Source organism: Alligator mississippiensis, chromosome 15 (assembly GCF_030867095.1).
Source record: "Alligator mississippiensis isolate rAllMis1 chromosome 15, rAllMis1, whole genome shotgun sequence".
NCBI classification, from domain to species: domain Eukaryota; kingdom Metazoa; phylum Chordata; order Crocodylia; family Alligatoridae; genus Alligator; species Alligator mississippiensis.
This window is the reverse complement of record NC_081838.1, coordinates 28,286,236-28,311,303: the sequence shown is the minus strand read 5'-3', so window position 1 is coordinate 28,311,303 and position 25,068 is coordinate 28,286,236. Positions and strand designations below refer to the sequence as shown.

General features: G+C 59.7%; 2 protein-coding genes across 3 annotated transcripts; one reads left to right on the top strand and one right to left on the bottom strand.

Annotated features, from left to right (window-relative positions):
* Positions 1-1,653: 1,653 nt before the first annotated feature.
* HPN (hepsin) lies at positions 1,654-7,145 on the top strand. Of its 2 annotated transcripts, none has more exons than XM_014596909.3 (13): positions 1,654-1,760; positions 2,135-2,224; positions 2,918-3,019; positions 3,095-3,136; positions 3,367-3,496; positions 3,656-3,778; positions 3,954-3,994; positions 4,415-4,580; positions 4,723-4,913; positions 5,042-5,137; positions 5,509-5,651; positions 5,810-5,974; positions 6,111-7,145. In XM_014596909.3, the coding sequence occupies exons 2-13, from the start codon at positions 2,188-2,190 to the stop codon at positions 6,147-6,149; spliced, it is 1,275 nt and encodes a 424-aa protein (XP_014452395.1). In that variant the 5' UTR covers positions 1,654-1,760; positions 2,135-2,187; the 3' UTR covers positions 6,150-7,145. The 2 variants fall into 2 exon arrangements, with proteins under 2 accessions (XP_014452395.1, XP_019353972.1); XM_019498427.2 differs by having other exon boundaries at positions 1,664-1,760; positions 2,139-2,224; positions 5,810-5,976.
* A 5,043-nt stretch (positions 7,146-12,188) lies between these two features.
* On the bottom strand, positions 12,189-24,721 carry LOC106737352 (zinc finger and SCAN domain-containing protein 21). Its single transcript, XM_019498430.2, has 5 exons — positions 24,510-24,721; positions 17,339-18,030; positions 17,048-17,249; positions 16,104-16,193; positions 12,189-14,363 (listed from the first exon to the last, which is right to left on the bottom strand). Exons 2-5 carry the CDS (start codon positions 17,939-17,941, stop codon positions 13,369-13,371), a joined length of 1,890 nt encoding a protein of 629 aa, XP_019353975.1. The 5' UTR covers positions 17,942-18,030; positions 24,510-24,721; the 3' UTR covers positions 12,189-13,368.
* Between the last annotated feature and the right edge of the window lie 347 nt (positions 24,722-25,068).

Here is a 25,068-nt window from a genome sequence, read left to right as displayed (position 1 = left end):
CCTCGGATGCAAGGAGGAGGGTGTTAGATGCACGTGGCAGAGCCAGGGAAGGGGCCCTGCAGCCCCGTCCGAGCTGGCCTGGCAGGGGGCACGTCCCCGCCTGATCCCCCATGTCGCGGCTTCGCTGTCCTGGACCCCCCCGGCCAGGACAGCGCCTCCCGCTCCGCCCCGCAGCCCTGGCAGGAAGCCCCCAAGGCCTCCCATGAGCCGATCTCCACCCCCGCGGCCTCTCGCTCAGGTCCGTGCCCGGGGGAGGGGGGGGGGGGGCAGGTCCTGCCCACGCTGCCCCGGCGGGGGCACCTCTGGGGGGACCCCGCGCCCTGCCGGGCTGCAGCAGTCCCGCCCGAGCGGGGGCGCAGGAAGCCCTGGGCTGTGGGGGAGGAGAGGCTGGGCGCCAGGATTGCTGGGTCCCCGATGGCACCCCGGCGCCCTGCCTCAGTTTCCCCGCCCGGCCCCACGGACAAGGGCCCCTTGAGGGAGCCAATGGGTGCAGAAACCAGGGGGGCGGGGATTCCCGGCAGGCCCCGCCCCCCGGGGAGATGTGGGGGCGGGGCAGCAGGGGTCGGGGATACCCCCGACACACGGATTAACCCCATGGAGTCCGGAGAAAACCGAGGCGCCCGGGCTCCTAAACCTCACCAGGTAGAGAGAGCCCAGGCACCCGGGCTCCTAAACCCCCCAGGTAGAGAGAACCCAGGATCCCGAGCTCCTAAACCCCCCAGCTACAGAGAACCCAGGCCCCTGGGCTCCTAAACCCCCCAGCTACAGAGAACCCAGGATCCTGGGCTCCTAAACCCCCCAGGTAGAGAGAACCCAGGATCCTGGGCTCCTAAACCCCCCAGTTACAGAGAACCCAGGCGCCTGGGCTCCTAAACCCCCCAGGTAGAGAGAACCCAGGATCCTGGGCTCCTAACCCCCCCCCCAGGTAGAGAGAACCCAGGCGCCTGGGCTCCTAAACCCCCCAGCTACAGAGAACCCAGGCACCCGGGCTCATAAACCCCCCAGGTAGAGAAAACCCAGACACCCAGGCTCCTAAACCCCCCAGCTACAGAGAACCCAGCCGCCCGGACTCATAAACCCCCCAGGTAGAGAGAACCCAGGATCCTGAGCTCCTAAACCCCCCAGTAGAGAGAACCCAGGCCCCTAGGCTTCTAAACCCCCCAGGTAGAGAGAACCCAGGTTCCCAGGCTCCTAAACCCCAGAGCTACAGAGAAGCCAGGATCCTGGGCTCCTAAACCCCCCAGGTAGAGAGAACCCAGGCGCCTGGGCTCCTAAACCCCCAGGCTACAGAGAACCCAGGATCCCGAGCTCCTAAACCCCCCAGTAGAGAGAACCCAGGATCCCGAGCTCCTAAACCCCCCAGTAGAGAGAACCCAGGCCCCTGGGCTCCTAAACCCCTCCAGCTACAGAGAACCCAGGCACCCGGGCTTATAAACCCCCCAGGTAGAGAAAACCCAGACACCCAGGCTCCTAAACCCCCCAGCTACAGAGAACCCAGGCACCCAGACTCATAAACCCCCCAGGTAGAGAGAACCCGGGATCCCGGGCTCCTAAACCCCCCAGTAGAGAGAACCCAGGTGCCTGGGCTCCTAAACCCCTCCAGCTACAGAGAATCCAGGCACCTGGGCTCGGACGCCGCCCCCGGCTCCTCCCCGCCTCGGGGGTGCTCAGGTGCCCGCCCAGGTGGGGAGGGAGGAGGAGGCACCTGCCGCCATGGCCTGGCCCGCACCCGCCAGCCTGGGGCCCTGAGCCCCCCGCCGGTACCGACCCCCACCCCTGTGCTGGGAGCCTGGATGCCTGGGTTCTGGGGGTGGGGGCATCGGTCCCTGGTATTCCTCCCCCAGCCGGACCCTCTCCCCTGGGGATGGGCTGGGGGTGTCAGGCTGTTCTGGGGGGGGTTCTGAGCCCTGTGGGGTGGTGGACAGGGGGCTGCGGGTCAGGAGTGAGGGGCACCAGGGGTGAGGGGCACTGCAGAGCTGGGGGGGGCAGGGGGCTGTGGGTCTGGAGTGAGGGGCACCGGCAGGGCTGGGGGGGGCAGGGACTGCGGGTTGGGAGTGAGGGGTACTGGCTGGGCTGGGGGGGCAGGGGGCTGCGCTCTGCTGTGCCCCCCCAGTGGCAGTGCCCCCTCCCCCAGGCAGGCCGTGCTGGTGCCAGGGCCGCGGGACGTGGCCCCGGGGCCGCGGGTGGATGATTAACTGCAGTCCAGAGATGGCCGGGAAGGACGGTGAGTTGTAGCCGGACCCCCCCAGGCCTGTCTGGACTCCTGCCCAGACCCACAGGCGACCCCAGCCAGACCCCAGCCCCTATTTCTACACCAGGCCCAACCCAGACCCCCTCCCAGACTGGGTTAACGATTAAGGGGGCATCTGGCAGAGGGCAGGGGTCTGTCCCTGGCCCTTCCTCCACTGCCAGGCCCTGGGGAGTCCCCCCTAGACCCCAGGGCCCCTATGGGTGGTTCACGGGGCTTCATGATAGGGAGAACCCAGGCATCTGTCCGTCCAGCCCCCAAGGCTGTGGGCCTGGTGTGTTAGAGCTGGGGAGGTGGGGGGGCTGTGGGGTCCCAGAAGCCCGGGTTCTGAGGTGGGCATCCCTGGGTCTGGGCAGGGCTGGGGGGCCTGGGAGCAACACTCCCTCCCCCCCCCATCTATCCCAGATTAGCTGGGCCATCCCAGAGCCAGGCAGCCACGAGGGCCTGGTGGGGGCAGAGTCCAGAGCTCGGCCCCCACCCCCTCCAGGACGCCTGGGTTCCCTCCCAGCTCTGGGACAGGAGGGGGGCTGCAGGGGAGTCTGGACGCCTGGGTTCCCTCCCAGCTCTGGGACGGGAGGAGGGCTGCAGGGGACCCCCCATGCCTGGACTCTCTCCCATGCTGGTGACTAGAGCTGGGGGGCGGGCCTGGATCTGACCCGTGTGTCTCAGGGGCCCCCAAGGTGCAGTGCTGGACGCTGCCCAGAGTCGTGGCCGCGGTGGCTGGTGGGTTCCTGCTCTTGGCCGGCATTGGTGCCAGCGTCTGGGCCATTGGTAAGACCCGCCCCCTTTTCCCCCTCCCCCAGTTGCCCCCCTCCCAGGCTCTTACCCCCCTCTTCTCTCCTGCAGTGACGTGGGTGCTGACAGGTGACAGCGAAGCACTGTACGGAGGTGAGTCCCAGGCTGTGCCCCCCTCCACATAGCCAGGGATTGGGCCCTTTGTATGGTTGAGGAAGGGGATGACCTGGGGGAGAACCCAGGCATCCCAGCTCCCAGCCCCTGCTGTTCCCACCCTCTTCCCGGAGCTGTGTCTGGGCTGGGACAGCTCCTGGGGGTGTTGCAGAGCAGCTGGGGGTCCTGGAGACCTGGATCCTGGCTCACGGTTGCCCCCCACCCCCCAGTCCAGGTGAGCCCAGCTGACCTGCGGCTCACCGTGTTCGACGAGGCCGAGGGCAGGTGGCGCCTGGTCTGCTCCTCTCCTGCCAACGCGCTGGTGGCTGCACTGAGCTGCGAGGAGATGGGCTTTGTCCGGTACCTGGCATGGGGCGGGGGGCTGCGGTTCAGGAGTGAGGGGCATTGGTGAGGCAGGGGGCTGCTGGTTGGAGGTGAGGGGCACTGGAGAGTTGGAGGGCTGTGGGGGCAGGGGTGGCAAGGGGGCCCTGGGGGTAACCCCCACCGCCCTTCCCCCAGGTCTCTATGGCACTCGGAGCTGGATGTGGAGCGTGCTGGGGCCAACGGGACGTCTGGGTTCTTCTGCGTGGATGAGGCCCGGCTGCCCTTGGCCAGTGGACTGGCTGAGGTTGTCACTGCCTGGTGAGGGGGGGAGCTGGGGATGCCCTGTGGGGCAGAGGGCTGTGGGTTAGGAATGAGGGGCATTGGCACAGCTGGGGGGCTGCAGGTCAGGAGTGAGGGGCACCAGCAGGGCTGGGTGGGGGTCCTGAGGCTCTGCTGCCTCCACCCTGGCACCAACCCTCCTCTCTGCCCGTAGTGAGTGCCCGTCTGGCCGGTTCGTGGCCACGCTGTGCCAAGGTGGGTGCCTGTCCCCCCACTCCAGTCCTCAAGGATGAGATTGGGGGTGGGGGGGTGGTCAAGGGCAGGTGCTCCCATGATGCCTTGCAGCTGCTTCCTGGCCCTGTGGGGTCCTGTCCACCTGAGGGCGGGGCTGGGGGGTGGGGGTGAGCACCTGGGGGGTGGCTGTTCTGAGGGAGGTGCAAAGGTCTCCTGGGGGACCCAGGGGGCTGTGGGGGTCTTCTAGGGGCCAGGTGGGGGCTGGGGGATCCAGTGGGCAGGGGTGGGAGACCTAGGGTGAGGGTCTTGGGGGGGCGGGGTTATGGGGCATCTGGAGGGGCTGGGGCCTGTGCTGAGGCCCAAGGGGGGTGGGGGTCTCTGGGGGAAGCTGGGGGGTCTGGGGCCGTGCTGAGGCTAAGGGTGGGGGGTGTCTCTGCACAGAGTGTGGGCGCCGGAAGCTGCCGGTGGAGCGCATCGTGGGCGGGCAGGACGCGGGGCGTGGGCGCTGGCCCTGGCAGGTCAGCCTGCGGCACGACGGCGCCCACCTTTGTGGCGGGTCCCTGCTGGCCAGCGACTGGGTCCTCACCGCTGCCCACTGCTTCCCCGAGTGAGTGACCACCAACCCCGACCCCCAAAGCTGGGGAGAACCCAGGCGTCCAGGTCTGGGGGGCTGTGGGGGGCAGCTGCCTGCTCCTCGCTGATCCTCCCCCTCTTCCCCCCATCCCCCATGTCCATCCGTGGCCGGGCAGGAGGCACCGGGTGCTGAGCCGGTGGCGGGTGCTGCTGGGTGCTGTGTCGCAGGCCGCGGGCCAGGGGCAGCAGGTCGGGGTCTTAGGTGTCGTCTACCACGGGGGCTACCAGCCCTTCCTGGACCCCAACAGTGAGGAGAATGCCGACGACATTGCCCTGGTGCGCCTGGCCGTGCCCGTCACCTTCACTGGTCAGTGCCAGGCCTATCGCTCCCGACCTGCAGCCCCCTCACCCCTGCTGGTGCGTCTGTCATGCATGTGCTGGTGCACACGTGTGCAAGGCCTCCTGCCCATTGGCTACCCTCTCCCCACACCCCAGAGTACGTGCAGCCCGTGTGCCTGCCAGTGCGTGGCCAGCACCTTGTGGATGGCAAGATCTGCACCGTGACGGGCTGGGGCAACACGCAGTACTATGGTGAGTGCACACGTGTGTGCGATACCACCAGCCTCACGGCCATGGGGGCTGTGACCACGGAGGAGGGTGGAAGTAGGTGGTCACACATGAGAGGGACCCTGGGGGCCTCGGTCTGGTGGGGGCAGGACTTCCTGGGGCCTTGGAGAGGGGTCTTCCCTGGGTGGGGGTGGGACGTCCTGGGAGCATCAGATATAGAGAGGGTGGGATGTCCTGGGAGGCGGGACTTCCTGAACTGCGAGCCCTTCAGGGAGGCGGGACTTCCTGTGCAGCCCCAGAGTTATAGGAGGCGGGACTTCCTAGCCCGCTGCCCTATATCCCCTGGTGGGGGTGGAGAGGGTGGGTAGGTCCCAGAGCCCTTCCCTGTTCCCCAGGGCAGCAAGCCGACGTGCTGCAGGAGGCGGCCGTGCCCATCATCAGCTCCAGCGTGTGCAACACGCCCGAGTACTACGGCAACCAGATCCGGCCACGCATGTTCTGCGCTGGCTTTGCTGAGGGTGGCGTTGATGCCTGCCAGGTATTGAGGAGGTCAAGGGTCAGGGGTTAGGGCTGGGCAGGTTGGCATGGAGGTGGGGATGGGATCGTGCTAGGGGCAGGGGCTGACTTGGGACCGGGCTGGGGGGTTAATCGGGGTGGAGAAGGACTGCCTGTGACCTTGACCTTGACCCCCCCCAGGGAGACAGCGGGGGCCCCTTTGTGTGTGAGGATGGGGTGGCGCGTGCCCGCCGCTGGCGCCTGGCCGGCGTGGTGAGCTGGGGCACTGGCTGTGCCCTGCCTCGCAAACCAGGCGTCTACACGCGTGTTGGTGCCTTCCACGCCTGGATCCACAAGGCCATGAAGGTGTGTGTAGGGTTGAGGCCAGGACATGCCCTGCCCCCTCTACCCTGCTGGGGCGGAGGAGCAGGGCTGGCCCCTTCCTCTGCCCCGAGTCCCGTGCCCCTTGGCCTGACCCCACGTCTCTACCCTGTCCCTACAGACTCACTCCCAGGTCAGCGGTATCGTGTCCCAGCACTGACCCCTGCCTGCCCCCCCTCCGTGGACCTTGCTGACCTGGTGACCTCTGACTTCCGGCCCTGCCCCCCCTCATGGCTGCAGGCCAGGAACAGGCCCCAGCCACTGAAGGGGATGCAGCGTCGGCTCTTTAAGCCTCCGCTGGCCAATGGGAGCATCCTTTGGCTGGATCGGCCTATTGCAATGTGGCACCAGCCCTTTAAGGACATGATGACCAATGGGTTTCCTCTGTGGCTTGTCAGACTTCTGTGCAAGGGAAAAGGAGCTGGCCAGGGAATGGTGAAGGCAGTGGGTATGGCTGCAAAGACCCCCCCCCCCCCCCCCCATGGACATCAGCCAATCAAGGTGGATCTGCCACCCATTAACTGCTTCAGTACTGGGAGGAGGCACCGTGCAGGGGAAGTTATTCCAGCATGCACTGCTCTTGCTGGTGCATGGCATGCTGGGAGGGACAGGGCTCAGAGGAGGATCTGGCTTCAGTTCATCGGGCCAGGAAGTGGGGTGGGGGGAAGGGACAGAGGTGGGCATGCACCCTGGAGATCTGCATGTACCAACACATGCCAAGGACACGCAACAGACACGTGTGCACACACATACATACACATGCACCTTAGACGCACAAAGGGCAGGCACTGCCTACACGGATCAGCCCAGGCACGGCACCCGCCTCCTTGTACCATGTGTAGAGAACACGTGTATGTGTGCGTGCATGCACTCATACACAGCCAGCCCCACTGCCACATGTGAATGCACGTGAGCAAACACGCACGCATGCATGCACGCACGCGCGCGCGCACACACACACACACACACACACCCCCCTTCCCTCTCACCATCCCACACACACACACATGCCTTGCTGGCTATGTCTGGGCCTCCCTGCCTAGAGCCAGCCCCTGGGTCCCTTCCCCTGGCTGGGGCCCTTTATGTACATAGCTGTGGGGCCTGTACGGGCCCCACTTTTGCCGCCAATCACTGTGCTAATAAATGTTTGATTAGACACTTCCGTGTCTGGCCTCCCTGTACCTGGCATCACGCATGCCCCTAGGGGCCTAGGCTGGGGCAGGGGTGGGTTCTGCCCACTATCCCAGGGTTACGAGGAATAACGGCCACAAATTATTAGAGAAGGTTTAGGCTGGACATCAGGAGACATTACTTTACAGTTAGGGCTGCCAGACTCTGGAATGGGCTCCCAAGGGAGGTGGTGCTGTCTCCTACCTTGGGGGTCTTCAAGGGGAGGATGGACAGATATTTAGCTGGAGTGATATGACCCTGGCACCCGTTCCTGCCCGGGGCAGGGGGTCAGACCTGATGATCTGTTTAGGTCCCTTCTAACCCTAAGCACTATGATCTGCCAGGCACAGCAGAGGACGTCTGGCTTCCCACTAGCTTCTGGGTATTGGGGCCAGGAAGGAGATTTTTTCCCATCTCATTGCTATAGGAGTCGGGGAGCCTTTCCTTCTCCCTCAGGGTATCAGCAGCAGCTCAGGCCAGGGTGGTTATGGTGCTGTAGATCTGCCAACCCAGGACAACGAGCTGAGTGGTTTGTTGTTTGTTTTTTGGGAGTGGGGGAGGAGGGGCAGGGTTGTGGTTTTTTTAACTGAGGCTTTTTTTTTTTTAACTGACAGTTGAATTTTTTTACTGATGGCTGAATTCCTGACACACATTTTTACCAACTTATATTTGACATCACATCCATGTAACCCTCCTGCCAGGCCCTGGATACCTCAACCAGGGGTGTCAGACATGGAGCTGTATGGTCCAGAATAGGCCAGGGAGAAGTTAGAGTAGGTCCATATGTGGGTGATAAAGATGATCAGGGTATCAGAAAGCAAGTCCTTCTGGGGGAGCTGGGCATGTTCAGCTTGAGGTTACAGTGCTGAAGAGTGGACATCATAGCAGTCTGCATATACTTGAAGGGCTGCCATAAGGAAAAGGGAAAGCACCTTTTCTCCTGGCTGCACAGAGGAGGATGTGGACCAATGGCTTGAAGTTGCAGCAGAGGAGGTTGAGTTTGGCCCTAGATGTCCTGGATTTCCTTATGGTTTGGCTAACTATGGGGATTTCCCAGGCTTCTGGATTTTCCTTGTTGCACTCCCCCCCGCCAAATGTGTCATGGGGGTTTTAAGCCTCCCCCAGAGGTGCTGGCTGCAGCCCAGGCTGGGGATAGGAACTGGGCTGTGCCAATGCTCCTACTGGGACCAACCCCGTAGGGTCCTGGCTAGAGGGTCTTGCCCCTCCGCTCAGGCTCAGACTGATGCTGGACTTGGGGTCAAGAAGGAAGTTCCACCCTGGTCAGATTGGTACAGACTGGGGGGGGGGGGGGGGGGGGCGTTGCCTTCCTCTGTAGTGGGGGCACAGCCTTTACCTGGAGTCTCTGGACCATCTGTTAACAGCCTTCTACAGAAGCAGGAGTTTGGTTGCTGCAGTCCCCCTGCTTTCCCTGGGGTAGGTTTGGGTGTGATGTCTGGTGTTGTGTCAGGGCTAATGGTGGTTTTACAAAGATTGTAGATGCTGGCTTTGTCTGGGGTGGTTTGGACAGGACTGATCCTGCCTCAGGCAGGGTATTGGACTAGATGTGACCTCTGGAGGTCCCTTCCAGGCTCATTTCTCAATGGCTTTATGATCCTGGTACAGTTCCCAGACCCACATGAATGAAACCCCTTCCCCAAACTATGTTTAAAAAGCTTGGTTGTCAGTAAAAAATATGTATTATCAGTAAAAAAAAAAAAAAAAAATCAACAAATACCCAACCCCCCTGCCCCCACAAAACCCCCCTATTCTAGGGCTGGCTGTCCCTTATCAATGGTTTGACACCCCCCCCCATCCCCAGCAAAGGGCCCCCCCAACTCACTGCATACCTTGGTACCTTCAGTTGCACCCTGCATGATGCTGCTCTCATCCCCCCAGCCTTGCCCCTCTGAGCCCTGCTTCCCTCCCCGCCCCGAACCTGGCTCTCCCTCCTCTTGGCCTCACTGCCCTGCTCCCCGTACCTAGAGTTTCCTCTGTCTGGCTCCAGCGCCTTTCCCGGAGGCACTGGGATAGGCTCCAGGATGCTTACCTTCCCAGCACGTGGCTTGGGTTATTTCACGGTCAGAGCCTTTTGTGTTCATGGGAGTGACAGACATGGAGTCGGCTGCCCTGAAGGGGCCAGGCCCAGGAGGGCTGGGCCTCCAACCCAGTGGCCCCTGCTGGTGTTGGCCTGATGCTTCTCTGGGGCCAGGGGGTCCTGCAATTGCAGCAGGGTGTGGGGAGTGCAGCCCCCACCCAGGCATCATGCCAGGCTCAGCTGTCCCAGCCCCAGCCCCCCAGCCGCTGGTTGTGCTCTGTGCAAAGGCATCTCCAGCCCCTCCTTACACTCTCACCTGCTTCCCAATGCAACCCAGTCCCCCCCCCCCCCCCCAGCTATGGCCAATCCACTCCCTCCCTAGGGGCTGGTGTGTTTCCAGCTGGGGCAGGAGGGCAGGAGGGGCAGGTCTCCTTCCTTAACTGGACACCTGGGTCCAGTCTTGGCCTCCATGCAGCTGCCATCCAGAGACACAGCACTGGACATGGAAGAGAGAAGTGTGAAGTGGGAGATGAATGTGGCATGCTAGAGACTGAGAGAACCCAGGGGTCCGGGTCCCAGTCCTCCTTGCTCTAACCCAAGAGTAGGCAATGTTTTTTTGGCTGGAGTGCTGAAAAAACCACAGTGTCTACCTTGGAAGGTGCCAGAGTGCTGACATGCTGGAGCCTGGAGCAGCTGTTTGCAGCCTCCCGGCTGCAGCCAGCCCTTGGAGTCTGGTCTGCTTGCAGCAGGGCTTGCAGCCTCCCCGATTCCTGCTGGGAGCAGCCTGGGCTCTGGGGCTGGCAGCAGCTGCTTAGAGCCTGGGCTGGCAGTGGTGTGCTGAGCAAAATGGCCTTGCGTGCCAGGCTTGGCACACATGCCAGGGGTTGCTGACCCCTGCTCTAACCCTTCAGCCTGAACTCCCCTTCTAGAGCTGGAGGGAACCCAGGCAGCCAGGCTCTCAGCTTCCTCTTTAAGTTCCAGCCTCAACTCCTCTCCCAGAGCAGGGATCAAACCTAGGTGTCTGGGCATCCAGGGTGAACCTTCTGAGGATGACCTGGGGTAGATTTGGATGTCTGGGGGGAGATCTGGGAATATCCCTCCTGCTCCAGCCCCAATCTCCATTGATCCTAAGTGCTCGAAGCTCCTTCTCATGGCTGGGACAGGATGGACAAGTAGATATGGTTAAGGGAAGTGCTCAGTCCTGCCACAGGCTCCAGCCCTGAGACAAGCAGGACCTGGATGGGACTGAGGTCTCGGCCCTGAGATGTGGCCAGGCAGCAGAGGCTTGCCCCCTGCCCCCATTGGGGGGGAGGGAGGGGAGGGGGAGTAAGGCTATAGGTCCTCATCCAATACCCACCAAGTGTCCCAGCAGCTCTCCCTAACACTGGCCAGTCCTCAGCTTCTGCTGCCATGAGCTGTGAACTGGCAGTCATGCCCCACCCCAGAAGTGGCTGCATTTCAGCTGGGGAGCGACCAACCCTGCCTGCCCCCATGAAGCTGGAAACAAAGCAGAGGTAGCTCCATTGGATCTCACGTCCAAGCCCAGACCAGGAGAATGCAGTGAAGACCAGCTGCTCACCCCCTGGCTAGGCCCAACTAGGCCACAGGTCATCCCTGTGTTTCCTCTCACTTGTCCGTGCACGTCTCTGGGCGGAGCACCAGCGGGCAGCAACCACTGGCTCCTTGGATGCCTTTGAGGACCCGGGGCTAGGTGCGGCCCGGGGGGCTCTGCTCGGTGTCCCCCTCAGGCACACTTGTTTTCACGTTTTAACCCTTTGACCCACACGACACTTCTATCCTGTTTGTTTTGGCCTGTTTTGGCATTTTTTGTCCCAAGAATTCTGTTGTCTCTCACCCATTGGCCCCACAGTAGGGGCTGTTAGTTAGCCAGGTGGGCCTTAGAGCCCATGATACCTGAAAGATGCAAATAGACAAGTCATCCCTGTGTTGGGTCCCTGCAGTGCCCGGCCCTGCCCCTACGCTGCCCCTGACAGGAGGGCAAGGGGGAAATCACAGCAAAATGAATTTGCTTGGGCAGACCAGGATCCAGGGTTCCCTCTGTCCTGGGACAGGATGGTTGCCTGCACAGAAGGGTCTGGCAGTGGGGAGACAGGCCTAGGAGCTGAAATGAGGTCCTAGGAGCTCAGGACTGGAAGGGAGCTTGTGAGGGCCGTGGAATGAGCCGACAGTGCACTCTGGTGGCAATAAAAGCCAACAGCCTCCTTGGTCGTAGGAACAAGTCTGGGGCAGGGATTCTCCCCTCTAGTCAGCACTGGGGAGGCTGCCCCTGGAGTCCGGTGTCCAGGTCCGGGCCCTGCACTTCAAGAGGGTCATAGACAGATGGGAAAGAGTCCAGCACAGGGCAAAAGAAATGATCAAGGGCCAGGGAGACAGGGATGATCAGGAGAGGCCAGAAGAGCTGGAGCAACTGAGAGTGCAGAAGAGAAGCCTGAGCAGGGATTTGATCACAGTCTTGAAGGATAGTAACAGAGAGGATGGGGATGGACTTTCTTCTCTGCAGGGGGCAGGACTAGGAGCAATGGCCTCAAGCTTGCAGCTGGGGAAACTGAGGCTGGAGATGAGGGGGAGTTTCCTGACTGAGCGGGGGCTCAGGGGGGTGGTTTGGCTACAGGCTTGATCACCTTGGCCTGAAGGCCTCTACAGCCTCCTCATGGGGTCTGTGCTGAAGGCCTGGGGGGTACAGCTCATGGGTGGCCTACTACTGTCACATCAAGAGCCTGGATGCCACTGGAATGGCTTGAAATCTCGCAGCAGGCAGAGGAAACGCTACAAGGACATGCTGAAGGCAGACCTCCAGACCAAGGATGCTGACCTCCCCTCCAAGGCACTTCAATCCCTTTGACGCCCACGCCCATTGGCCATCTCAGCCCCTTGGAAATTCAACCTGGGCCAGGTCCCTTTCAAAACTCCTTTTACGGCCACTTCCAACACAAGACAAACTGGTCCTTCCCCACCCCCGAATCACAAGGGCTGTTCAAACAACATGAGGTTTATTTTCTTTAAAAAAAAAAAAATGTGGTCTAGGGGACGTGGGGATGAGTTCCTGACTTTGGGACACCTGATCTGTCAGGAAAGATGTCCATTGGGTGCCCTGTTCAGCAGGACACGGCATCGGGGAAGAGGTGATAGGATGGATGGTCAATAGCCTTTGGGAGTCGCTGCCACAGGAGAATCACAGAGTTGAATGGTTTTGGGACCAGCCAAGACCTGACACTTGCAACGGGAGAGTCCAATGTGCTGAATTTGCCCCCTCAAGAGGCTGCCCCACACTTCCATAGGAGAGGTAGGTTATGTCGTGGGCTGTCTCTCCTTTGCCATGGCAGAAGCGCTTGCAGCCTGGGCCCATCGGTTGCCAACGAAGCTGCGACTTCTGCTAAATACCTTGTCCCAAGGACACGAAGAAGGACAGGACTGCTCTATACAGCCCCCAGCTCAAAGCCAGCAGAGGCACTCTGGTCCACACTGCCCGGAGGTTCCTGCTAACAGTCCGCTGAGAGGACAAGAGAAGCCGTGAGGGACACTGGGAGAGTTACAGGCACAAACATTTCAGGGGGAGCGATGATTTGTTGGGGGGTGGGGGGGGAGATGGGGTTCAGCAAATGCTTCTCTGGTCATAAATACCATGAATGCTGCAGCCCAAGACCCTCCAGTACTGGGACCCCAAGAATGATTGGAGGAACAAGCCCACCAGCCCATGCCATGGCAGTGAACCGGAGTGACAGCCCCAGGGTGCCTGTCAGGCCTGCCTGTGGCCTCGTGCCGGGAAGGCACAGCTGGTCCATGCAGGAGAACTGGACAGTCTCAGTGCAGCAGGGTCCGGGGTCAACGTCAGAAAGAGGGGGAGGTCGCGGTGCCCGTGCTGACCCCTGCCCCAGCCTCTCCTGTCCACTATGGCTCTGCCTGGGCAGGGCCAGATTCTGAGGCGGATTCTGATGTCATTCCTGAGGGGCAGCAAGGAACACAGCCAGCTAACTCCCTCTGGCAAAAGGGAACATCCTCTCTGCTCCCCATCAAATACCAGGGTCAGGCCTCTGGACCCAGCGACTCTTTCGGTGCCTCACAAGGGCCGGACACATCTCTCTACCCTTGGCAAGCCGTCTGCCTGAGGGCAGGAGGTGTGGAGGCTGAAGGGGCGTCCACCATGGGGGCCAAGTCAAGCCGGCGCCTGCACATGGATGCGGCGGTGCCGGGCCAGGTTGGAGCTGTTGACAAAGCTCTTCCCGCAGGCGCCGCAGACATATGGGCGCTCGCCCGAGTGGATGCGCCGGTGCTGGGCCAGGTCTGGCCGGCGCACAAAGCTCTTTCCGCAGTCGGGACAGCCATGGGGTTTCTCCCCCGAATGGAACTTACGGTGGACGGCCAGGCCAGACGACTGCGTGAAGCTCTTGCCGCAGTCCCCGCAGCGGTGCGGCCTCTCACCCGAGTGAATGCGGCGGTGAGCAGCCAGGCCGTCAGGGCGAGCGAAGCTCTTCCCGCAGTCCTGGCACCGGTGCAGCTTCTCCCCCGAGTGGATGCGCTGGTGCCGGGTCAGCTTCCAGCGGCACAGGAAGCTCTTGCCACAGTCCCCGCAGCGCTGCGGCTTCTCCCCCGAGTGGATGCGGCGGTGCCGGGCCAGGTCCGAGCGGCTGGAGAAGCGCTTCTCGCACTCAGGGCAGCCATGGGGCTTCTCCCCTGAGTGCACACGGCGGTGGGCAGCCAGGTAGTAGGGATGGGCGAAGCGCTTCTCGCACTCGGGGCAGCCATGAGGCTTCTCCCCTGCGTGCAGACGCTCGTGTGCGGCCAGGCGCGATGGGCAGCTGAAATGCTTCCCGCACTGAAGGCAGGGGTGAGCTCTCTCCTGGCACACGGTACCAAGCTCTGGCTTCCCTCGGATGCCAGCCCCGTCAGCTTGGCTTGGATCCAGCCTCTCGCCTTGGTGAAGTTGCCACTGGTGGATCTTCAGGTCTCTCAGCTCCACAAGACTTTCCTGGCTCTTGTCCCTGGCTTCCAAATCGCACCCATCTCTGCTCCCAGCCACAATGTCCCTCTGCAGTTGGGGTTGGCCCTGCCTCTTGGGCTCAGGTTGGGAGCTTCTATCCAGCAGCCTCCACGAGAACGGCCGTGGCAGCTCCTGGGTTACAGGCCCTTCCTCAGCTCTGCTCAGGATCCCTGGAACAGAAAGAGCATCCACAGGTTAGCCCCAGCATCGTTAGCAATGGGAAAGCTCTGATCACTCCTCTCTGCATGCAAGAGGAGAGAGAAAGCAGAAGGGAGATCTCATCTGGTCTCCTTCTGCGCAAAGCACCTCCTGCAGCCAGTCTTGGCGTGGCTTCAACAGGGGCAAGCCCCTGGGCTTGGAGACCCTAGCTCTTCTCAGTGCCAGCCTCTGAGAGCTCCTTCTTTTCAGTCAACTCCTGGAAAGGATGGGAAGTGCCGACATCCCCTACAGTGTAGCAGACGTGGCTCCGAAACAACCATCTTTCTCATGCCCCTCCAGTTCCCTCTACACTGGTCTGATCTGGGACTTCTCACCCAATAACACACATCAGAATTGCCACGGACTGGATCAGAGTAGGTCCTAGGTCCATTGTGTCCAGCCTCCTGCATCCCACTGCGACAGAGCTCCTTTTCTAATCCCCCAGTAATCGACTTCTTTTCTTCAGCTAATTGTTTTGTCTGCTGCCCCTAGGAATTTCTCCTTTCTGACTGTTCCTTGCTTTTCTTTGCTATGTTGGCTTTTATTCTTCAGCCCTAAAGAAAAACATCTTGCATTCAAAAGCTTGTCTAATTATACAGGCGGGCCAATAAAAGAGTTGGTCCTTAAGAAATCTTGGCCCCTCGTGTAATTCCTGGACCCTCACAGCTATGACATCACTCTAACGCTACCATAACAGAGTCAAATTCCACCTTTTAATCCTGCTTTCAGGTAGAACGAGATTTAATAAACTTCACCTTGTTTGGGCATCAGTGAAGTGTAAGCAGGAGTGTAAAGGGAGAGTTTTGAGCCAATAGGTATAGAGATATTATCATAAAGCTTGCTTATGTATTAGATTAAGTCATGAGAATGGACACTGATTGGAGCAGACCCCAGAGCCTGTCTTGCCCGTCTCCTGTGTCACACACTGCAGAGAGTGGAGGCTGGAAAGGAGAGAGTGAGCTGGGTTGGGGCTGAGATTTTCCCCCTGTTCCTCTCTCCCTTGAAGCCTCCAGCATTGAAGGTCCAGGAGATTCTGATTCAGAGGCTGAGCCCTTCATTCCCAGGCTCAATAGTGACCAATGCCCCTTTTCCTCCAAGAACGGGTCCAATCCTTTGGTGGATCCGGCTACACTCTCAGCTTCCACCACAGCTGGTGGCCACAAATCCGAGCCTTTCCTACCTCGCAGGTGACAAAGACATGCCTGGTGTTCGTTATCAACCAACGACCTCCTAGTTCCATGTCGTGACCCCTCATTCTTGTCTGGTGACTTTCTCAATAATAAATCCCCAGTGACTTTCTCTTCACCTTTCAGTATTTTGGAAACCCTTCTCCTGCCCCCCCTCCAGTGTCAGTCTTCTAACCTGACCAGGCCTGGCCTCATTAGTCTCTCCCACCAGAGAAGCCCCTCCATAGCTCTTATCATCCTTGCTTCCCTTCTCTGAACCTTCTCTAGCTCTTCTCTATCCTGTTGGAGGTGCAGGGACCAGAGCTGGGTGTAGTCTTCAGTGTGGATGCACCGTGGATGTACAAAGGAGTATCATGAGACTTTCTGCTCAAGGGCATAAGGAAAGTTTCCTTGGGGGGCACTGGGAGAAGAGAACGAGCTTATCAGTGGGAGCCTCAACCCTCAAGGAAACCTGACAACAGAGAGTCTCCTGCTGATGGATGGCACCCCCTGGTACCAGAATGGGCACAGCCCCACAGCTCTTACCTGCTTCAAGGGAAGGGCCTTGCATGGGGAACCAGCCTGAGGAGCTTTCATCTGCCGATGAGTCCCAGGTCTCACGTGCATCGGGGGAATCTGCAGTAGGACAAAGGCTGGGGTTTGCCGGTTGCCCCTGTCCCCCCTTTCTGCTACAAGCATCAGAGGCATTGGGTGTTGGCTGCAGCCCAGGCTGGGGATGGGGACTGGGCTGTGCCAATGCTCCTGCTAGGACCAAACTTGAAGGGTCGTAACTATAGGGTCTTGCCCCTCTGCTCAGGGCCAGATCAATGCCAGGTTTTTGAGTCAGCAGGAATTTCCCCCCTGATCAGACTGCCTTTCTCTGTAGCAGGGGCATGGCCTCAACATGGGACCTCTTGAGCATCTATTAACAACCTTTTATAGGACACTGGTGGCTGGGGTCTCTCCACTTTCCCAGTGGCAGTTTCAGGTGCTATGTCTGGTGTTATGTCAGGGTCGACGGTAGTTTTACAAAGTTTAGACGCTGGGTGTGTCTGGGATGGTTTGGACAGGGCTGATCCTGTCTCAGGCAGGGGACCAAATTAGACATGACCTCTGGAGGTCCATCCAGCCCCGCTTCTTTAGGACTCTATGAATCTCTCTACAATTCTATAGTTAACTTATGGGAACTGGGTAGAAGTCACTGGGAAAAGCTGTTACCAGGACACCTGAGCCAGCCCAAGCTTGGCAGCAGGTGGCTCGCAGGCACCTTGAGAAAGGGGTGGCCTGGTTTGGTCTTGATCACTGATACATGCCCTGGTTACATTAAGGGAGTCCAAACAAGATTAAGGACCTTCCTGCCAGGTACTGTGACAGCACAAGAGGTCTGTGGGAACCATCCCACCCCTGACGGGCAGTGACAAGGATTTGACCCTCTCATGCTATGGGCTGAACAGCCATAAGGGCACCAGCCGCCACACTTTGCACGGTACCTGACTCCTGGAGTGATGCAGGCTCCTCTCTGAAGGCACGAGGCAACCTTCCCCGAGGCCCTGGGCTTTCACCCCATCCAGCCTCGTCCTGGGGTGTGTGCATGGGGGGACGCTCCAGACAGGAATCCAGAGGTTCCCACAATGTCCCAGCAGGCACCATCTTGTCCGAGGTCACGTCCTCGACTTTCACACGCACTGTGACCTGGCGGGGGGAGTGAAACATGTTGCCAGGCAGCCCTGAATAGGGAGACGGGGATGGCAGCATTGACAATCAGGATGCAACGCTCTCACCTGCAGCTTTTCATCCTCCTCCTGCCCCAGCTGAAACCCCTCAGCCAAAGCCACGGCCTCGGCACAGGTCTCCACGCCGCACCCCCACTGCCAGCTCTGCATCTCCTGGGGCAGGATGGCCAGGAACTGCTCCAGCACCACCAGCTCCAGCATCTGTTCCTTGCTGCGGCGCTGGGGCTGCAGCCAACCTCGGCAGAGCTCCCGCAGGCGGCTGCAAACCTCCCGCGGCCCCTCGGCCTCCTGGTAGCAGAAGCCCCGGAAGTGCTGGCGCCGCGTCTCCACAGCTGAAGGCTCATCCCTGGGTGCCAGCTCCAGCACCCGTGGGGAGGACAGGGTTGGTGCAGCACCGGCAGGGGATGGCGGGGCTTGAAGCACCTTCCAGCGCTGGACCGGTTCCTCCTGCAGCTCCTGCTTGACCTGCCGTGGAGCTGCCCATGTCAGGGACCCACCGCTGGTCCCAGCCTGGACAATGCGAGGGGTTTTCCCAGTGCCCTTTGCTCCCACCCTGGGCTCTGCTTCCTGCTCCTCCACTTTCACGCGGGGCTGTCCTGATGTTGGCAAGGAGAAGCCCGGGGCTGGCGCGGGACCCATATCAGCAGCCATTTTTCCTTGGGGAGGCCTCACCCAGCTCAGGGCCTCCTCTCTTGCTCTCTTGTGGGACTTACTGGAGGCGTCTCCGTCCCCTGGGCCACCTGTGGGAAAAGAACCAGAGCCATTATCATGTGATGGCAGAGCGAGGACGGAAAGAGCTCCGTAAACCCCTGAGGCACCCTAAAATTAACTCCACGGGCAAGCTGCGTGATCGTCTCCCCTGCACTGATGCAGGGCCTGGTGAAAGGGCTGGATCCCACAACACCCCTCTGTGCAAGGCCAGGACCACTACCACCTCATAAGCCCCTCTAGAAAAGCTAGAGAAGGTCCCAAGGGCAGCAAGGACAATGAGAGCTATGGAGGAGAGACCCACAAGGCCAGGCCTGTTCAGGTTAGAAGAGAGATCATTGGAGAGGGGGCAGAAGGGTTTCCAAAATACTGAAAGGTGAAGAGAAAAATCACTGGGGATTTATTACCTGTCGCTCACCAGATAAAAACGGGGTCACCGCACAAGACTAGGAGGCCGTTGATTGATAGCGAACACCAGGCAGGTCTTTTCCACCCAGAGTGGGAGGAAAGGGTGGGACTTGTAGCTACCAGATGTGCTGGAAGCTGAGAGTTTAGCCAGATCCACCAAGGGCTTGGACCTATTCTTGGAGGAAAAGGGCATCGGTCGCTACTGAGCACAGGAGTGAGGAGCACCTCAATGCTGAGCCTTCAATGCTGGAGGCTGCAAGGGAGAGAGGAACAGGAGGAGAAACCCAGCTCAGACCCAACACACTCTTTTCCAGCCTTTACTTGACACAGGGGACTGGGCAAGACGGATTTAGGGCCTGATCAGTCAATGGCACATTTTTATGGTCCCCACCCCAGTTGCCCCAGCCAGGTCTCACAGCCCATCTCTTCCATACCCCAGAGCCCCTCTCCCCTTACAACTTTATAAATGACCCTCCCCGCAATTGTCCCATGTGGGCTCACAAACCCACAGCCCCCACCTCCCCACTTCCCCCCGCATAAAGACACAAGCCATGCAGCATAATACCCACCCCCCACCTGGGGATGACTCTGGAGTGTTTTATTTAAGTGGATTTAGATTGGATTTCTGGAAAAAACTTTTCCACTTTTAGAGCTGGGAGGCAGTGGAAGAAGCCCAGGGGAGTTGGGGACTTTCCATCACTGGAGGGGTTCAAGGAGAGGCTGAATAGAGCCTGGGTAGGAGTGATCTAGGCACAACAATGCCTGTGCTCTGCTATGGGGATATCCCAGGCTTCTGGGCTTTGCTGTTTGCCCCCCACCCCCACGCTTTCTGCCACATCAGGAAGTTTTTAAGCCTCCCCCAGAGGTGTTGGGTGCTGGCTGCAGCCCAGGCTGGGGATGGGGACTGGGATGTGCCAATGTTCCTGCTGGTACTAACACCAGAAGGTCATGGCTAGAGGGTCTTGCCCCTCTGCTCGTGCTCAGACCGATGCCAGATTTGGGGTCAGGAAGGAATTTTACCCTGGTGAGATTAGTACCAACTGGGGGGGGTGGGGGTTGCCTTCCTCTGTAGTGGGGGCACGGTCTCTACCTGGGATCTCTGGAGCTTTTATTAACAAACTTTCACAGCAGTAGGATGTTGGTGGCCATGGTCCCCCAACTTTCCCTGCGGCAGTTTTGGGTGTGATGTCTGATGTTGTGTCAGGGCTGATGTTAGTTTTACAAAAAGTTTAGTTGCTGGATGCATCTGGGATGGTTTGGACAGGGCTGATCCTGCCTCGGGCAGGGGTTGGACTGGATGTGACCTCTGGAGGTCCCTTCAGCCCCACTTCTCTAGGACTCTCTGCCTCTATGACTTCTGGAGATCCCCTCCACCCCTACATCACTATGACCCTATGGAGTCATCTTTATGACCCCTAGAGGTCCCTCCTAGCCCAACATCTCCATGACACTATAACTATGACCTCTAGAGGTGCCTTCCATCACATCTCTACAACCTTAAAATAATGTCTCTATGACCTCTGGGGGTCTCTTCCACACTCTACAACCTAATAATGAAGACTCTAGGACCCCTAGAGGTCTTTTCTGGCACAACATCTCTACAACCCTATAATGATGAATATGACCTCCAGAGGTCCCTTCCACCCCAACATCTCTGTGACCCTATGATGACTCAATGACTTCTAGAGGTGCCTTCCACCCAGATATGGCTATGACCTTATAATGATGACTATGGCCCGTACAGGTCCCTTGCAGCCACACTTCGATAGGATTCCCATCCCACTACCCTTCCCCTTTGTAAAGATCAGGGTGGAAAGGATCTGCCTCACTTTCTGCCTGAGATCCAGGATGGATGAGAGCCACTCTCACAGGCTCCCAGCCTTCGTTTCAGGCAATCAAGAGCCCAGAGGCATTAGTATCCTCAGCCTGCCATCAAGCTGGCAAATGGACTATCCATCTTCATGGAGCTCTTTCAGTGCTCCTCTAAAGAGGGAGGAGCATCTCTGAGCCTGCAATTCTTCTCCCCGAACTTACTCCACTCCACTGGCAATGAGGACACATCCTGCTGCTTCCTTCCTTTGCTTTCCCAAACCCTCACATCAGGCTTTCCACTCCCAAATGGCTCATATGAGTGCCTGATCCTAGTCCTCAATGGCTTTAAAAAGCCCCTGTATTCAGGCAACTTTCCTGCAGTCCTTGGTCATGCTTTTTGTGGTCATAAACAAGTCCCATTCCTCATCTGCCTTCTCCCCTGGGTTTGGATCCAGGCTCTGAAAGACAGCTTGATCCCAGTCCAGCCTGATTCCCCAAGGGCTCGGACCCATTCTTGGAGAAAAGGGGCATTTGTTGCTATCAAGCCTGGGAGCAAGGGGTATGGCCTCTCAATGCTGGAGGCTGCCAGGGAGAGAGGAGCAGGGGGAGAAACCCAGCTCAGACCCAGCCACTCTACCTTCCAGCCTCCACTCTCTGCTACCGTGTGACATGGGAGACTGGGCGAGACAGACCTACGGACCCAGGATATGTGCTACTGAATACGTGGGACAAATAAAAGGCAATATAGGTCAACAGTGAAGGTCGCAGGTTCAAAACAAAGGCACCGGGGTGGGGGGGGAGTGCACCAGACGTACCCCTTGAACCAGTCCAAGCAGCTACTGCATGCTGCCCAGTGATGCTCTGCCTGGAGACGAGATCGAACCAGGGAAAGGAAAGTGGCTCTGGGGTCCCCAGGGTCCCCTGGCCACAGCCTCCTTCCTGGTGAGTATCTCAAGCAGGCCCAGAAGAATGTAGACCGAGAGGTCCTGGGATTTAGTTAGGCCATGGATGGGGAATGCATAAACAAACAGGTGGGGGGAGAAGAGCAGCCATCAAGAGGTTCTGGAGGAGGTGGTGAAGGGGCTCACCCTCCAGATATGCGTGTGCTGGGATCTCCTTGGAGGCTTTGAAGCCTTGGCTAGACAAATTCTTGGCTGGGATGACATGTAGCCTTGCTGCTTTGCTTGGAGCAGGGGATTGTACTAGATGCAATTCCTGATATCCCTTCCAACATGAATTTTCTATGAGTCTATGAAAAAGGGCTTCCTCAGCAGGACACAGGGTTATCACCTTTCAGCTCCTCCTGTCCCAATAAGCCATGCTCGATGGGACTCTCCTCACCCGGGGCACCGTTCAGTGACACCCGGGATGACTCTGGGGGTGGTTTTATCCTATCGTAGACAATGAGGGCTGGAAGGAACCTCAGGAGGTCACATCCAGTCCAACTCCTGCTCCGAGCAGGACCAGCCTCAACTACATCATCCCAGCCAAGGCTTTGTCGAGCCAACCCTTGAAAACCTCCATGGATAGCAATCCCACCACCAGAGGAGAATAAGACATGCAAACTATACTGAGATACCAGCCATCAGGCCACATGACCAACCGCAACTGCAGAAAGAAGAGACCATACAGGTACGCTTGCTACTGGGTGACAAGGTCTCAGGTTTCTCACTGTTTCTCTTCACAGGGAAGTTAGTGTAAAGGGGATGGTGTAGCTGTGTTGGCCCAGAAATCATGGGATCGCAGAGAGTCCTACAGAATTGGGGCTGGAAGGACCTCCAGAGGTCAGAGTCATCATTATAGGGTTGTTGAGGTGGAGGGGATCTCCAGAGTTCATTGAGTCATCATCTCTACGACCCTATAATGAAGACTCTATGACCTCTGGAGATCCCCTCCACCTCAACATCTGTACGACCCTATTACGTCGGGGTGGAGGGGATCTCCAGAAGTCATAGAGGCAGAGAATCCTAGAGAAGTGGGGTGGAAGGGACCTCCAGAGGTCACATCTAGTCAACCCCCTGCCTGAGGCAGGATCAACCCTGTCCAAACCACCTCAGACACATTCAGCATCTAAACTCTTCCTAAAACTACCCTCAGCCCTGACACACCAGGCATTGCACCCAACCCTGCCGCAGGGAAAGCAGGGGGCCGCCAACGTCCTGCTGCTGTGAAGGGTTGTTAATAAATGCTCCAGAGACCCCAGGCAGAGCCCATGCCCGTGCCCCTGCTATAGACCCCCGCCTCCCCCAGTTTGTACCAATCTGACCGGGGGGGGGGGGGGGGTGGAAATCCCATCCTGACCTCAAAAGTAACATCAGTCTGAGCCTGAATACAGGGGCAAGACCCTCTAGTCAGGACCCTCTGGGGTTGGTCCCAGCAGGATCATTGGCACAGCCCAGTCTCCATCCTCATCCCCTCTGGAGGAGGTTTAAACCCCCCCTGACACATGGAGCAGAAAGGTAGGGAAGGGGGGCAACCAGCAAAGCCCAGAGGCCTGGGACATCCCCATAGCAGAACACAGGCATCGCAACCCCTACATCATCCCCCACCAGTGTCTATCCAACATCTCCTCGAGCCCCTCCAGTGATGGAGCGTCCCCAGCTCCCCCAGGTCTCTCTCCCAACGCTTCTTGGCTTGAAGAGGGCAAACGTTTCCCCTGAGATCCAACCTCAACCTCCTTCGCTGCCACTTGGTCCATGTGCAAAACCAAGGATGTGAGAGGCGTGGACTATTTAAGGTGGTCTCTACTGGATCACCGGGGCTGCTGGGAGGTGCAGCTAGAGCTGCTTGGTCTAAGTCTATCCCAAAGACAGAATGGGTCCAAAACAAGAGATATTAGGAAAAACCTCTCTCATTAGGAGGGGTGTGAAACACTGCAGTGGGTTATCTAAAAGCGTGGAGGTATTTAAGACACAGCTAGACAGAGCCTTGCTGGGATGATGGAGTCGGGGCTGGTCCTACTCGGAGCAGGCGGTTGGACAAGATGTGACCTCCTGAGGTCCCTTCCCACCCTCGTTATCTAGGATCCTGAGATCCTCCATAGACAGCCAGGCGTCTCTCATGGGGAGGCCAATCTCAGGAGGTGAACGCTGAGAACGCATGAATGCTGCGTTTGATGCCAGTCCCAATAGTCCCTCCTACTTGTCTGAGATAACGACCTCTGCGCTACTCGGGAAACTCTGAGACACTGTCATTCCTACCCAGGGGCTACCCTTGGTGGCCTTGCCCGAGGGTCACGGATCCCTACTCCCTGTCCTGGGCTGATAAACAAACCTGGGATACCCCAAACTCCTCTTCCCCCATCCTCAAGGATCTCCGGGCTCTTCCGGAGGACAACTGCCATGTCTCGCAGCTGCTGGGGACCCCCCTCAATGGGATGCTGGTCTCACCGAGTCTGGATGCCAGCTGGACCCAGATCCTATCGTGGCGGGGATTATAGCATCCGGGTTTCTTTCACCCAGAGCCCAACTGATGTCAGGCAGCTCAGGGTGCCCCTGGGACAGACAGGGGGGTCCCGAGTGACATGGTGGGTCCGTACCAGAGCCCGTGCTTGAGTCTCCCGTCTTCCAGCCTCTCCACCACCAGCGACCCAGGATGACTGGCTGCGAGACAGAGACCTCGGCAAGCCGGACTGGCCTGGGCAGCTGCAGGGGAAGGAACGGCAGCGGGACGGGGAGGGCTCAACCTGATCCCATTACCTGGATTAGCCGCAGTGACCCCTTTGTCCCTGCTGCTTTCAGGCCTGTCTGTCTCCCCGGCCCTGCCTCTCGCACCCGGATCCCTGCGGCCGGGACCTGGCTCCAGGCACCACACACCTCCTCTCCCTGGAGGCTCCTGCCCCCCAGCCCCAGTGATGCCCCTCACTCCCGACCCACAACCCCCTCCACCCCAGTGATGCCCCTCACTCCCCACCCCGGTGATGCCCCTCACTCCCCCCACAACTGCCCCCCGGTGATGCCCCTCACTCCCCACCCCCAGCCCCCTCCATCCCGGTGATGCCCCTCACTCCCCCCACAACCGCCCCCTGGTGATGCCCCTCACTCCCCACCCCCCGCCCCCTCCACCCCGGTGATGCCCCTCACTCCCAACCCCCCGCCCCCTCCACCCCGGTGATGCCCCTCACTCCCCCCACAACCGCCCCCCGGTGATGCCCCTCACTCCCCACCCCCAGCCCCCTCCACCCCGGTGATGCCCCTCACTCCCCACCCCCAGCCCCCTCCACCCCGGTGATGCCCCCCACAACCCACCCTGCGGTGATGCCACCACTCCCGACCCCCAGCCCCCGACTCACCGCCACGGCCCCTTCCCGCACCCACGTGGGCGGAGCCAGGCCGGGCAGGAAGTTCCCGCGGCCCCGCCCCCTCCCTGCTCTGTGACGTCACCGCCAGGGGCCGCACGCAGACATTTAACCCTGTCCTTGCTGCAGCGCCCCCGGCGCTGCGCGAGCCCGGCCTGGCCGGGCCGGAGCGGAGGGGCCGGAGGGGTCCCGTGCAGGGCAGCCGCTGCCCTGGGCAGGATCAGAGCCAGGCAGTCCCGCCACCGAAGTGGCAGCAGGGGGGCACTGCTTTGCTGCCCAAACCTGGGGGCCGGATCCGGGCAGGGTGGGAATGACAGCGGTCCTGCAGGAGCGGCGCTGGCAGGGGGTGCCCGGCGCCGAGCTCCGGCCAAACCAGCCCAGGCACGTCCGGCGTCGAAGCTAAAACCGCCGTCAGCCCCGGCACGATACGAGCCCACGTGCGCGGGCCCGCGGCATCCCCCGGCCCCAGCCCGGCCTTTTCCCGCCGCCTCGAGCTGCACGCCAGCTGCCTGCAACTGCTTCCCAGTCCCGCGGGGGCTTCACACCCTTCACA

What these genes read in the sequence shown, in the direction of transcription:
- HPN (XM_019498427.2), top strand. Translation starts at nt 2,188, where the DNA reads ATGATTAACTGCAGTCCAGAGATGGCCGGGAAGGACG. An exon ending in AGAGATGGCCGGGAAGGACG is followed by an intron (nt 2,225 to 2,917) that starts GTGAGTTGTAGC and finishes CGTGTGTCTCAG; the next exon opens with GGGCCCCCAAGGTGCAGTGC. An exon ending in CGTGCCCGTCACCTTCACTG is followed by an intron (nt 4,914 to 5,041) that starts GTCAGTGCCAGG and finishes CCCACACCCCAG; the next exon opens with AGTACGTGCAGCCCGTGTGC.
- LOC106737352 (XM_019498430.2), bottom strand. Translation starts at nt 17,941, where the DNA reads ATGGCTGCTGATATGGGTCCCGCGCCAGCCCCGGGCTTCTCCTTGCCA. An exon ending in AGGAGGATGAAAAGCTGCAG is followed by an intron (nt 17,250 to 17,338) that starts GTGAGAGCGTTG and finishes TCCCCCCGCCAG; the next exon opens with GTCACAGTGCGTGTGAAAGT. An exon ending in AGGCCCTTCCCTTGAAGCAG is followed by an intron (nt 14,364 to 16,103) that starts GTAAGAGCTGTG and finishes TTTCTGTTCCAG; the next exon opens with GGATCCTGAGCAGAGCTGAG.